The sequence below is a fragment of the Triplophysa dalaica genome, chromosome 4 (genome assembly GCF_015846415.1).
Source record: "Triplophysa dalaica isolate WHDGS20190420 chromosome 4, ASM1584641v1, whole genome shotgun sequence".
Classification (NCBI taxonomy): domain Eukaryota; kingdom Metazoa; phylum Chordata; class Actinopteri; order Cypriniformes; family Nemacheilidae; genus Triplophysa; species Triplophysa dalaica.
The window spans coordinates 4,355,452-4,370,405 of record NC_079545.1 but is presented as its reverse complement, the minus strand read 5'-3'; the positions used below and the strand labels follow the sequence as shown (position 1 = coordinate 4,370,405).

The 14,954-nt window shown below is 36.4% G+C and overlaps 1 protein-coding gene across 2 annotated transcripts in view; it reads right to left on the bottom strand.

Annotated features, from left to right (window-relative positions):
• The window catches only part of rasa4 (RAS p21 protein activator 4), a 29,337-nt gene that overhangs the window by 3,943 nt on the left and 10,440 nt on the right, over nucleotides 1-14,954 (bottom strand). For both annotated transcript variants that reach the window (XM_056746933.1, XM_056746934.1), the window contains 12 exons: nucleotides 14,245-14,377; nucleotides 13,605-13,686; nucleotides 13,388-13,522; nucleotides 12,303-12,394; nucleotides 4,645-4,762; nucleotides 4,100-4,253; nucleotides 3,940-4,004; nucleotides 3,113-3,225; nucleotides 2,804-2,996; nucleotides 2,577-2,714; nucleotides 1,768-1,912; nucleotides 82-254 (listed from right to left, as the gene is read on the bottom strand). In XM_056746933.1, coding sequence (XP_056602911.1) covers nucleotides 82-254; nucleotides 1,768-1,912; nucleotides 2,577-2,714; nucleotides 2,804-2,996; nucleotides 3,113-3,225; nucleotides 3,940-4,004; nucleotides 4,100-4,253; nucleotides 4,645-4,762; nucleotides 12,303-12,394; nucleotides 13,388-13,522; nucleotides 13,605-13,686; nucleotides 14,245-14,377 — 1,541 coding nt within the window. The remainder of the gene's footprint in view (nucleotides 1-81; nucleotides 255-1,767; nucleotides 1,913-2,576; nucleotides 2,715-2,803; nucleotides 2,997-3,112; nucleotides 3,226-3,939; nucleotides 4,005-4,099; nucleotides 4,254-4,644; nucleotides 4,763-12,302; nucleotides 12,395-13,387; nucleotides 13,523-13,604; nucleotides 13,687-14,244; nucleotides 14,378-14,954) is intronic.

Below are 14,954 nucleotides of genomic sequence, written 5' to 3'. Positions count from 1 at the left end.
ACATTTGCTCAAGATGGAATCAATAACAGGGAAGACTCGATTTCAAACCTGTGTGAATGCCAGGGCATCACTGTTACTCACCTTAGAGGGTTGTGTCCGGGAATAGGACAGAGTATCTTTGCTGATCGTGACATAGTACTTCTTAAAGGGTGATGTCATGGGCATGCACTTGTCCTTGGTCCTGTGGAGGAATAGGAAACCTTCTTTCTCCATGGTGCCACAATGGAGACTCATTCGTGTCTGCAGCTCAAGATCTGTTTTGAGGAGGCATTAAAAAAATCAGGAAAGGGAAATTAATAATATTATGTTCTTGACTGAAGGCTCTTCGCATCTATGTTATGTTATGTTATGTTATGTTATGTTATGTTATGGTATATTATATTATATTATATTATATTATATTATATTATATTATATTATATTATATTATATTATATTATATTATATTATATTATATTATATTATATTATATTATATTATATTATATTATATTAAATCTATATTATCATGATTTTTGTTGCTTTAAACTTGGGCTGTTAAAGTGGTAAATGCATGCAATAAAAAAAATCAGATTAGCGCATTTCAAATATTTAACGCAATTAACGCAGCATCCGTTTGTACAGGCTTTTGAACCACTTAAGTGCGATTTGAGGGGTTGTAGATAGACAGCTTCTAGCTGTGGGACGCGGCAAAACATAACGCGACAGCAGTCCAGTCTCGTATATACAGTCACAGGCTAAAGGCTGCGTCAGTGAATCTCTGTAAGAATCTATCAGACAGACAGGGCACCAATATTAACCTCTCTTTCATGCTTGAATGAACAAAACCACACAAGATTATGCCAGAAAGACCATTTTCGTAAGCACAGACTTCAAAGATGTTAAATAAAATCTTAAATGAATGCAAAGATTTGTGAAAATGGGAGAGGCGTCAGACCTGCATTCTTAAACCTGCTGCTGTGACTCCTGTTACTTATGTCAATCAAAGAACAAAAGAAAAGAGAAATTCAATGTGATTTTTAGGTTAAATGAGAATTTTTCTATTTTTAATTTAGAATCTAGTATTAAAGACTGTAAAGTGTTTAAGAACTTCATTCAATTTCTGTATATTTCCTACCTGTTATATGATATGTATGATTATATGATAGCTCTCAATTATACTGTTGAGTGGCTATAATTAATGTTAAAATAAAAAAATATATAAAATGAATAGAGACATCAGTTGCAGTACTAATGTGGGCTTTGATTCATAAAATGATGCTGTTAAAGAAATCTGTTGTTTCAACATTAATTTGGAGATTAAATGTCAAATTATTAGAATGTAAAAGTATTTAAAAAACATAAATGTTATGTGCAATTATTTGGGATTAATCACAAACAAATTTGATTTTTTTCTGAATATTTTTTTTCTGAAGAAACAGAAAAAAATATTGTCAAATATTGTCAAAAAACAGACAATGTCCTAAATTTCATAAAATAACTGTATGTGTATATCTCTTTCAAGCAGTTCAAGATTCTTTAAAAAAACATTTTTGTTTATGAGAAAAAATAAAAACCAAACAAATTGTCATGTGAGGGAATAAAAACAGACAGAATTTGCATTTTTGGGTGAACGACTCATTTCAAACCTGCTGCATCAAGAAGATTAAAAAGCGTCAAAAATGGAACTAATCTAAGGATTTATCTGATGTGACAGGTATGAACGAGTCTTCAGCCATGCACGCGGTTCCGCTCAATTTTTCATCTAATGACTAATTTAGCATCTCACCCTCTGACTCACGGCAGCTGACCAGTTTTATGATGAAGTCTTTGAGCTGGCTGATGCCTTGCTGAATGGCTGGCTGCAAACACACCATCCACGGCTCTTTAGAGCAGCATGTCAGCGTGTCCATATTCCCAATGGTCTGCACAGCCTGGGGACGCACACAAAACACAGCCATGTTGGCAATAGCCTATTGGTTATGTTAGTACTAATGAAGATGTATGGAGGTTATAATCCATGGCTATACTGACCTAAATAAAAGATGAGTCGGTGAGGGTAACATTAGCTTATGTGTTATGTGTTTATTTGAACGCTAACATTTAAAACGTATCTCATTCACTAATAATCATGTAAAATATTCATATTTACATGCACATTTAAACTTTCTGCCTAAATGCATGCATACACACATTAATCTTTTCTTAAAGGGATAGTTCGCCCCAAAATTCTGTCATCCTTTACTCACGCTTAAGTTGTTCCAGAGGTGTATAAACGTTGTTGTGCTCAACACAAAGAAAACTATTTGGAAGAATATTTGTAACCAAACAGTTCTGGGGCACATTGACTATCATTGTAGGGAAAAAAATATTATGGTAGTCAATGGTGCCCCAAAAATGTGACGATATTAAAATATCAAAGAAAGAAATACTATGAATACAAGTTATGGAACATAAAGAAAATAAAGTCTAAATGTTTTTGGAAAATTATAATCTGTTCATAAAAAACATTTGTACATATTTCAAGCACAAATACATGTGCATGCATGCTTATTGAATGTGACATAATGCTTTCTAGGTCCAGATTTAATGTCGTACTTTAGCCAACAGCAGAAGAGTGCGGCTTGTGCGGGCGTCGGCATGTTTCTCTCGCAGGTGAAACAGTTTTGGAGACATGATGGCAGGGGAGATGAACCGCAGACATAAGAAGCTAGTTACAGCAATAAACTTGACTTTCTGGGAAGAAAGAATACAAAGAATCAGGTCAAAAAAGTTGTACATTTTTTTAGTAGGTAAGTAATGTTTGCATCTTTTGATGCGCTTACCCGGTACTCTGGATCAGGGAAGCTCTCCTGCACTCTGTGGTACAGTTGTTGGAAAGTCTGGCAGATGAGCAGGGGGCAGTAGGATGCAGATTGCAGGATGGCGGAGAGCAACTCGGACAGGTACGACTGCAGGAGACTGCAGCTCTGCTGAATTACATCAGATTCTGTCTGATGACGATGTAAACCTGCACAGCTACAACACCAAACCAGACTTATAAAGATATTGGACTTTTACAGCCTTGAATCACTTTTGTGACTTTACATTTTAAAAGCGTCATGTTGACATACTGTAGTTTTTTATTTTATTACCCTGCCTCTTTGAGTTCCACTTTACTGGGGTCCAGCTCTACATATTTCTTTTCTTCAAAGATCCGGTTAACTATGGGGCCCAGAAGCCTGTGGAGATATTGCATCCCAGCCACCTGCAGAGAGAAGACCAAGACAAAGTTGACTTTTGTTACACAACACAAGGCAAGAAAACTTCACAATGTAGAAAATTCAGGAGTAAAAAGGTTTTAGCCACTAAATTCAAATATGGCGACCGATCAAAACATTCACATCTCATTGGTTGTCATGTATCTAGTAATAAACATAGACAACTAGTCAGAAGACGCACAAGAACCAATGAGATTTAAAGGTCCAGTGTGTAGTTTTTTGGAGGATCTATTGACAGAAATGGGATATAATAAAATGTCTTCAGAGGTGTATAAAGACCTTACATAATGAACGTGACAACATCTTAGTGCTGTGTCAGCCACCGTAGTGCTTTCCAAAAGGAGATAAGAGGGGGTAGTTAGCCATTGGTTGCAATTCGCTAAATTTCATACACTGGACTTTTAAATGTTATTGACGTGCCTACATATTTGAAATTTTGTAAGTAGTCAGATCATCTTGTTTGCATATCAATTTTACAAAATAAATGTAAACGATTAATTATTTTTTATCACAAACACGCTGTCTTACTTCTGAAGAGATTTCAATTCATATTGGCTACATCTAGGATGGCATGCAGATGAGTATTTTTGTGTGAACGATTTTATTTAAGCCAAAAATCATTAAGCAAGTTTAATTCTGACATTGAAACTTAAAGACAAAATGAAATATCACACACACTGGACTAATACAAATATATTTACCTTCAAAAACGACTCCATTGACTTGGATGCTAATGAGTTGCTTCGGAACAAAGTGTTTGGTTCAGCTAAAAGATAACAGAGAAAAATACATCTTAACTTTGGAAAATATTGTTTTTCCAAATCTGTTTTAATACAGGAAAGAAATGTTTAATTTTCTTACTGGTCTTTTCCAGCTCCAGTTTAAAGAGAACATCCAAGAACTCCTTGACAAGCCCTTGACCCAAAAACAGCTTCACTAGATTATTAGCCACTTCCTGTCTGCTCTCTGCTGTAGTGGTCTCATCCATCAGCATGATGAGATCCGGCCAGTTGCCCTACACATTAACAGTCATTTAACACAGGTTACAAATGAGGTTATGTCTCAAACTGTATCATGTGCATTCATTTCACAAAACATGAACCATATGCAGGGGTGAAAGTGGGGGTGTATGTGTGGGTGGGTGTGTGGGGGGTTATATTTAAAGACCTATAATAGTTGCTATGACACTGACAATAGAGAAGCTCCGCGCTTTATTTATTATCCAATATGACACTTGAACACCAACAGAAACCATTACAGTACAACCAAATTAGATCAGATTACAATGAGTGCCACAATTCGTAATTCACACATCTCATGAAGTTGTTATGAGCAATATATCATGTGACTGTAAGTGATAATGCACAAGAATATTCTTTAAGATAAGACTGTGTCATGAGACTCACGTTTAGTTGAGAGCCGACGGATTGGCTGAGGAGCTCTGTGAGAGGTTTGTAATGGCTGGATGGCAACACAACCTCATCACGGAGCCGTAACTGAAGCCGGAGAGAACCCAGAGTTCCCCTGAGAGACAATCACAGAATTGAAATTGTATTTAGTCATTTCTTTGTAGTAATATAATACATATCAATTTCTTCAATCAAACAGCAACCCTTTGATTGCAACAATCTAAAAATGTTTAAATGTGACTTGAGTCCTATTCCAGACTAGAGGTTCCATCTCTTTACCATGGTACTGATTTATATAAGTATACTGTACAATGGCATTGACTGATACCAATTTATTTACTTTAACAGTTTCTGTACATGGTTTGTTGAAGTACCTTAAGAATGGTATTACCATGTGTAACAATCTCCATAAAAAGGGAAGGAGGGAGTCGGGAACCGGCAAACATTTAGACGTTTAATATAAATAATAACAGCCGGCGGTCGGCCGTGAGGGGCAACAAAACATAAATACAAAACACTAGAACATAAATACATATAAAAACACTTTGGGCCCGGTCCTCTCTTCGACGGTCCGGTCGCTCGTTCATTTTATATGCTCCTTATCTCCTACATGATTCGAGCCCGATGTGCGCACAGCTGGCGCTAATTCACAATTACTCACCGGACTCGAACCACGGTCTCGCCCCGCATACTCTACTACACCATGATATAAATTAGGCGTGTCCAGTGTTGAAAACTGTGATAATAGGGAGCCGCAGAGATGACGTATTTTTGTATACAAACCTTGGAAGCGGACTTCCGGTTCCATCGCTCCAAAGTCTTTGTTTTTTTGAATGGGTTTTTGGTGAATCGGCCGAAATAAGGTCTGTTGTAAACAAATCCTCTAAATATTTTCACGTTTTATTCTATTACAAAAACACACCGATTATAACCCGCTTGTGATTTTTTAAAGCCTCATTGCAACTACTTCCTTTGGCGGGGACATTAGACGCCATGCCATCGCGCATATAAAGCTCACAAATAATGCAGCATGGGCACAAATCTCTTAAATCTCTAAGGAGAAATTAATTACCAGTGAACACATTTTTAATAAAGTTTGAAAGAGTTGTCGGAGGCTTGATTGTGACGTTGATATCGAGGGACCTTAGTGTAGTCTGTTTATAGAATCACGTTAGCCTTTGACTTCTGCCCATTGTATTTCGGCTTCAAAAGTTACAAATGTTGTGTGCATTTGTAAAGATAATCTTGATAGACAAAATGTATAAACATCATTAACCTTTGTTAATCTACCAAATTTCTATGGGGAAAATGCATAGGCTTTCGGTTGAAGGAACCACTGCAATTACAGGTTGGTCTGGAATAGGCTCCCTATTGATATTGTGTAGCATGACATGGTTTTTGAGAATTTTGATCAGAATCCCATTCATTGGCCCCGAAAATAGTAAAACACACAATAAACAAAATATGAATGAATATCCAGGACACCATAATTATTGTTATATGTCGTGAAAATCTGATATAGTGATATAGTGACCCCAATGTAAAAAAAACATGGTACCTTTTCTCTAGAGCCTTGGCAAAAGCTGATCCCTTAAGGATTTGCCAAAGGTATTACAAAACCGAGAGTAAAGCTTGAAGTTTACCTTTCTGCATGATTTACAGGGTAAACAGATTCCCATTTGCGCTATCAATATGTACACAGACTGTATTACAACAGAAGCATAAGCCACCGTTAAATGAACACTTCAGCCAAAATGTTCTTTAAAAAAAAAATAGGTTAACTGTACCTTTAAAGATAACTAATTAAAATGTTTATTATTATAATTTTGATTTTAAATTTTGTTCTCTTCGAATGTTAGATTAATAAACACAACCGTTATCATTTTCTGTCCGAATGCATAGTCTCAACTAAGTAAATATGTGTATATTCAAAAACAACCCGGGTAAAAATCTTTCCAGGAAGTATTAAGTACAGCATGGACAAACAATTGTACCCATAATGACACCATTTCGGCTACTATTCTGAGCGCAACAATACAAAACCAAACAGTAGATGCCATTAAAGCATGTCTGTGTTTTCTAGTGTTGTTACAAAAGAGAAAAGAAGGTCAGTATGGAAGCATCTGGTGAGCGTTTGGTTTCATCTCACGCTTAAGTATAGATGGCTCTCGCTGTAGGTTGACCACAGCTGTGCTGTCCTAGATTCAATCTGTTGAGTAAAACTGTTGTGTTCTTACAAACCCTATCAGACAGAAAGTGATCTTTTATTTACACAGGCACACTTATATAGGTGCTGACAGGGCTAAATTTGTAATGGTTTAAAAGCTTGATTTCTGAGAGTATTGTTTGACCGACTTTCTCTTTAATTTCTTCCTTTATGTGTGGAAGAAAGGCACAGGCAGGGCCGCATTAAGACTGTAAGGGCCCCTGGGCTTTATCTCTTGAGGGGCCCTTCATCCACCAGAATTACAGCCTACATTCACACAATCTTAATAACCACATTATTTTGTACAAATAAATGCCATTAACAATCTAAACCAATAAGTCTATCTAATCTAAACCAAATATTCACAAATATCACTGCATTAACTTTGCAAATAGTCCAATTATGATACAGCTCCACAGGATTTCCTTGTGTTTATGTATAAAAAATAAAAAAATATATCGTTTTATAATACTAATTACTCATATTAAAGTTGTTTGGAAACATGATTTTAAAAAGATAAAGAAAATAATAAAAAAATTAACTTCAGGTACCATAATTAATTATTTGCACCAGCTATTTACACTAAGTTTAAATAGCAGTAGGGCAATTCCAGCGTCATGGACGTGACATTTTACGTTATGAATGTGACATAAAAATGCTCAGAGAATGAATTCTTTACGATTATAGTGAACGATCTGTTTCTATTTTACTGAACTTTTGTTGATAGAGTCTAAACATCAAAAATGTCAGTCTATGAAAAAAATATATGTTTAGAAAGGGAAATAAACACGCGTTATGGTTGTGAAAAAAAAAAAAAAATGCTTTACAGTTTTGAAGACAGACCTCACATGGGTATCTGAGCCAACAAATGTTAAAATCCGTGCTGTTACCATAGTAAAAACCGCTGGTAATAACTTTTCAGGGTAATGTTGACATTTTCAGGGAATTGCCCGGCAGGTCCTTCTAATTGAAGTAGAAGGATTTCTTTGCGATATTGGGGCGGGGATAAGCAAAGTCTGCGGCAGGAGAGAGAGTTTTGGAAGAGGAGCGGTGAGGGTCAAGTAAGAGATAATGTACAGACAGCCAGTTGTTATCGCTGAAATAAGACCCGACAGCTTGATCAGGATATTGAAATTGTAATTTGAATATTTTATTACCTAATTTTTACCAAATGCATCAGAAAATCCGTTTAGTGTCGGTTTTACCACAGGTTTAAATGTCACAAACAGGCAATTTGGTTTAATCATTTGTAAATATAATGTCATATATGTCATTAAAATACATATTTATATTTAATTTATCGAAAAAGCCTGTAATAATGATATACTGCATCTGGGCAACTGTGTGTTATTAGTTTTGAGAGGTTTTCTAGGAATAACGAACCTTCAAATACCGCGGCTGGCCAATCATAATCAAGCATTCCAACGAGCCGTGTAATAAGCGCAAATAACAAACACCTGACTTGTTGCAGTGAGTGACTTTGGGAGCCAGGAGAAAAGCAGCCAAAAAGCAGAAAGCTGAGAGATAGAAACTGGTGTGAGGACTGATGTGCATGCTGAACATTGTGAGACAGCTACAACCAACTGTCTTTATTTTTATGAATGTTTGTGGAAGGTTTTGTTTTTAACTTTGTCAGAGAGTAGATAAATGCACAAGCCCCAGTAAAGCTGAACCTGTCTTCCTTCCTTTGATATGCTTTATACAAAATAAAATAGCTGCATTTTCTTTGGATTAAGTGTAGTAGATGCTATTGATAGCCTACTGATATTGTGGCAGCTACTGTTTGCACCTGTGTATTTTTAAACATTTAACATTATGCAATAATAAAGTTTAAATAATTACATTTATTAAAATTATGGCAACTTCTTGAGATAATTAAGCCCTTCACCTAGCCCTAACTTTATTCTAAATTTTAAGATTAAACACTTGTAACCAATTTTCAAATACATTATATATACTTAATTTTATTGAAAATAAATGTTTCCTGATCTGATATGTGATGGAAAAAGGCTGGAATCATACCCGGGTCTCCAGCATTAATCTATTCTGACTTTACGTCTCACGCAACTGAATTTGCTCTTTCAAATATTTTCATTCTTACTCCTTCTCTTATGCAATCAGATACGGGTGGGCGGAACGTAAATACTGTAGTTACTTTCTACCAACAAGTTGGGCCCAGGTAAGCCTGTGCATTAATGCGGCCCTAACCACAGTTGCGGGTGTTGTACCCAGATGTGTGCAGTAGCCTTCACATGGATGCCACCTTTGACTCGATCACACATCCGCCATTTTGGAACAGTCCACCTTTTCAGTTGCTACGAAAATGTGGAAACAAAACGTCGTTATGAGGTACTACATTACCCATAATCCTGAACATTCCAACCAAGCATGCGCAATGGGACGTATTTGACGACACCTATCACACCTCCGCAATCGCGTCAGTAATATTATGCAGGTTGGCACACTCTACTACTATTTTCTAATGTTTTATGGATAGGTTAGGGGAAAAGTCCAGGGAAGGGGTAGATTTGCATGATTTGGACCACTAGTCAGGGCCCCCTAGTGGAGGCGGGGCCCTAGAGAGCCGCTTAGTTCACTTATAGGGAGGGCCAGTTTTGTTTTAAAATGTTGGTTTGTATTTATATATGAATTAACTCAACATGACATGTTTTCAACTTTTTTATGTTGTGTCAGCTAACGCCTTTGTCTTACATACAGTAATTCCATAAACCATGCCACATGGTCTCTCTCTCACTGTAAAAGGTGGTTAATACTCATAGGGACAGAGGAGACTCAATCTCTGTTTTCGTGTGTGGCCGGTGCAACAGGCAACAGATGGTGGGATGTCCAAAATCCAATCAGGGAGAAGGTGAGGTTGTGAAAGAGAGGAGAAAGAGAGAAAATAAACCAAAACAACAACAGCTTGATTTTTTCACGGAGATGAGAGCGGATCACCCAAGGGGAGCTGGAGATTACGCAAGCTTAAGGGGAAATTTTTCATCAGAATGACGAAAAAACACATCTTAAAGAAATAGCCTATCACTAATTACTTCTGGGACCACCTCACGAAACATGAAGAAATTCGAAAATAAGCGAATAAATACAGTAGGATGGCGTGATAAATCAGAGATGATTTTTTAATAATTCTTCTCTAGCATGTGGACAAAAACGGATGGTTAAATCCTTTTTTTAGAATTGGCTTGACATTTTAATTCCCATCTTGTGTTTTAAAATCTGCCCAGATTAGAATCAAAGCAATCACTCTTAAGCAGAAACAGACGGCTGAATATCAAAGTATATAAATTATTCAAATGAAATAGTTATACATAATCCAGTTTTGTTTAGTTAGAAAACAGATCAACTAAATACATCATAATAAATATTACTAAATTATATTACTAAAGATCAGTTTTAAAGCCATGATGACTACACTGAATTGAATTTTTCTGAATTTGACTGAACTGAATTGAATGAAGTCTCAGATGTTTCTCATTAAACTGCTTAAGAGAGATGAAAATAGAAACAAATGAGACAATTGCTCAAATACTGTAAGAATATAAAGCTTTTTGAATGAATGTAGATTGTAGAGTTAATCTCATCAGATTTACCTAAATAAACTTTTGCCAACATTTAAGAAGAAATGTTTATATTTCATAATGTTTATATTTTATATGTCCGTTTGTGACATTGTTGAGATCTCCTCTAAAACTCTAATGGAGACATTTGTGGGATTTTCAAGAGAATCAAGCACAACCTTCCATTTGCTGAAACGAAACTGAGTATATGTTTTATTTGTTTACAAAATATTTTATCTCCACTCTGTAGGGATGTTTTCACTTAGCCAGTTTGGTTTTGTTACAACCAATCGGCAACATTCCAATCTCTCTCGAGAAGTCAACACAGAAGTGACTTAAACTGCAATTCATCGACTGGCCTCTAGATATGGGCTCCAAAAGAGAGCAGAATCTCATTGAGCACCATGTTAAAATGGACAACTTTACAGCAGAAAAAAATAAACAGTTGCCCGGAACAAAAAATTATTTGGTCTATATAGCTTATGTGACCCTCCATGACAACTGGGAGGAGAATTTGCAAATTAGGTGTGTGGCACATTGAGTGACAAGTGGTTTCACCAAACTAGGCGCCTCAGCTCCAACCTTCTCCCGACTCTTTGCCCATGTTGTGCCCAATGAAAGTGAATGTGTGAATAAATGCCAATGACTCCTCTGCCCCATATGGACACATGTCACGCTGACATGTCATGTACGCAACAACACTCTTCCTTAATCTACCAACACACAAACGTACGCGCTCTCAGATGACGCATAGCTTTTGTCATCACCCTACCGAATGCCTCCTTACTACAGTTTTACATAAGCCCTTCCATTCCACTCCTCCTGTGCCAGCTTGAGATATAATCCTTACTGTCAATCCATGTGGCCAACTGATCTCTCATGAGTGGAGAGATGAGGTGGGTGGAGGGAGAAAGATACAACTGAAAAAAATCCCAGGATTTAGCCAGGGAAAGGATTAGTACTTCCTGTCGACACATGGGCCAGAACACACAAACGTAACGCTGTGAAAGTCAGAGGGTTACGATCCTCGAAGGTCAGTTCGGGCTAATTCACATGAATGGACTCGGGAAAGTTGCGCATTTTTTAAAGCCTATCAATGCAAAAATACTAGTTTGGTGAGTCTTTTGCTTAATGTACATTACCACCCTCTATAGAAAAACCACATGAATTTCACATGTGCAAAAACAGTGGTCACATAAGAAACGTGGTTTAGAAAAATTTTAATGTTTAAATGTATTTTATTAAATCTGCTTTATGTAGAAGACAGGAAACGGTTAAAGGGGTAAAATGAAAATTTTGTCAGAATTGATTTACTATTAATATGTTTTTTATGATCTGCCTCAAATTACTTTATTTGTCCAGATAAAAACAAAATAAATCAGTATAAATAATGCAGTTGCAATTGATAAAAGGACTGTTTAATATTAAGCTAAATAACTACTCAGGAGTGAAGCATCGGCTTAAAGGGACATATCATCCAAAATAACAATTCTGTCATGATTTGCTCACCCTCAAGTTTTTCTAAATCTGTATACATTTCTTTGTTCTGTTGAAGACAAAGAATGATATTTGGAAAAATGTTATCAGTTCGGGGACATCATTGATTTCTATAGTAGAAAAAAATTAAAATGCTAGTCAAAGATGCCCCATGTTTTCTTTCCTAAATTCTTAAAAATGTCAAATTTTGTGTTCAACCAGACACAACAATAAACAATATTATTTTCTACTATGTTATTCAATGATGTTTGGAACATCATAAAGGGGGCAGTATTTGGGTGAACTGTTCCTTTGAGGGTGAACATTTGTTGCTGTGGCAACAAAAGTTCAATGTTTTTGTCGGTGTGGATGTATGCCACAATTCCAAGTACACTCACTCATATTCACTGTGTTTAGATTTGTCCGGCCCCAGGCGAAACCAGCCCTCCTCTTGCTTCGCTGACTGAAGCTTGTTGATATTGAAGAGGACCTGAAGGAAAACAGATGATGTACGCATCAATCGATGAGACAATTAGCTGTCACAGCGACCTAAGCCGAATACAGCGACTGGAACATTTATTATCGGGTATTAGAGGCAATGTTACAATGAACATCTGTAATGTTGTGAAACAATGACAGTGTTTGAATTATGCGGGTAACATCAGGCCACAGTACTGAATTTATACTGAAGCGAACATTATACAACATGAAAAAAAGATGAAACTTAAATAAATTGTTTACATAAAAATCTATTTACATATATGATTTTATTTTCTCTATAAAACACCAAAGAACCATTTTTACACAGCCTGCAAACAACGGTAATGTTTTTTGTAGCTTTTGGCTCTAGCAACGCCAAGGTTATTGGATCTAATGTACATACTGATCAAATGTTAAGCCTCAATGTACAGAAAATCATTTTGGATAAAAGTGTCTGACAAATGCATGAATGTAAATGAAAATATAACAACTAATGGGTTTGGGGGTGAGTAAATAATTATTCTTTTTATTTTATGGGTAAGATATGGCCTTAAAGGTGCAATGTGTAATTTCTTAGAGGATCTATTGACAGAAATGCAATATAATAACTATGTCTTTAGAGGTGTATAAAGACCTTACATAATGAAGCGTTATATTTTTATTACATTATGAATTAGCTATTTCTATCAACAACTTCGCGGATCCCCTTACATGCACTTCGCCATGTTGTTTCTACAGTACGCCCCAAAGCGTGTTTTGTAAATATGTTTTCTCCTTCGGCAAAGTAAAGTGAAGACTCTTAATCCTTGTCAGTTGCTGTAGTGCTTCGAAAGGGAGGGGTGGAGTGAGCCGTTAGTTGCAATTCGCAACCTCACCACTAGATGCCACGAAAATCTTCGCATTGCTCTATAAAAATAATGTTTTTCATTTTACGTTAAACTAAGGAAAAGTTCTACAACAGAACACAAGAAATCAAGTCTCATGTCATATTTTGTGCAGTCACCTTTCCCAGGAAATCATTTCGACTAACCAGATCCCAGTCCCACACCTCCACGCTCAACAGGCTGTCAGTTGACGTCTCATCCAGCTCAAACTCGAAACTTGTATTCCAGCGTGGGTAGCAGGACTTTTTCACCACCTGGTGGGATGAGGGTCATGTTAATAAGTAACACGAAAACTAAAGTAGATGAAACCAGAAACGTCCAGAGATTTGTCCTTACCGTGCTTTCGTACGTTTTGCCATTGTATCTTACTCTGACGAAAGGGTCAGACGCACCGTTGCGATCTTTCTTTGCAAGATCTCTAAAAGCAAAGAGAAAAAAAAGCTATTAGACAAAAAAACATTAAAATTTACAAATGTGTGCTTGAATCATTTTATTTGGACAACTGTTTGGAGAATTTTGCAACTGTTCAAAATTCAAAACCCCAAACATAGACAAGATTTCTTCATCATTGTTCATGTCATCTGACTGTTGACATGAAATAAACGAAAAGGCTGAATTTACCAAAAGTTTTTGGTATTTTAGTGCAATCAATTCGTCCCTCACTTGCATGCATTGGAGCAGTGCTGAAGATCACCCAAAAATGAAAGTAATGTAAGCCTTTATTCACCCTCATGTCATTTTAAACCTTTTTGAGTTCCTTTCTTCTACAGAACCCGAAAGAAGATATTTTGAAGAATGTTGGTGACCGAACAACATCGACCCTAATTGACTTCCATTGTACGGACTCAATTTCTCAAAATATCTTCTTTTGTGTTCCACAGTTTAAAGAATCAAATACAGGTTAATATAAAAAATTAATGTTTAACAGTTGCTGTAGTCACTCTGCACTAAAACAAAAATACACTCAGCTCCTCACCTTGCCTCCAGCACCTTGCAGCAAAGTTTTCGAGGGATTTCTCCATCTCCATGCACTGATATCTGCAGATGGATCTCCCCCTGCACCTCCTCATCTGGGTCAATCTCTGACAGGTTCATCCATCCATCTACCCCTAAACAAAAACGAACAAAGAGGCTAAAAATGGAGAGGTCAGAAACTACTGTAGACAGTTGTGAAGGCAGCAGACATTGAAATGAATCAACTAAAGGGAAAGAAATTTATTGAGGGCTAAATTCAAGGACTTTGAGATCTGTGCACAGTGGCACAATGGTGCAAGAGTGGGCTTGAGACAAACCCCAGAGGAGCCCAGAAACAAAAAGCTCTATTTACTTGCTCTGCGCAGTGTATTGTCATTGTACAAAAACAGGATATTAATAGAGTAAAAGAGGTTTTTAATTTCATGATTTAAAAATAACGGTATATTGTGACATACGCTTGCTTGCTATGTAACTCGGTTTGAATATTATTTAGATTTAAAAACAAGTACACTGTAAAAATTGGTTACAGAATTTTTCTGTTATTTTTAACAGATCTTCCATGTATCGTGTTAAAACCTGTAATTTTGCAGAATTGTATTGTTTTTTACAGATTTTTTTTTACAAAAACGTAAAATTACAAGAAAGGACCACAAATATACAAAAAACAGGGAAATCTATTATTTTAGGTTTTATCTCTGGCGCCCCAGGTGT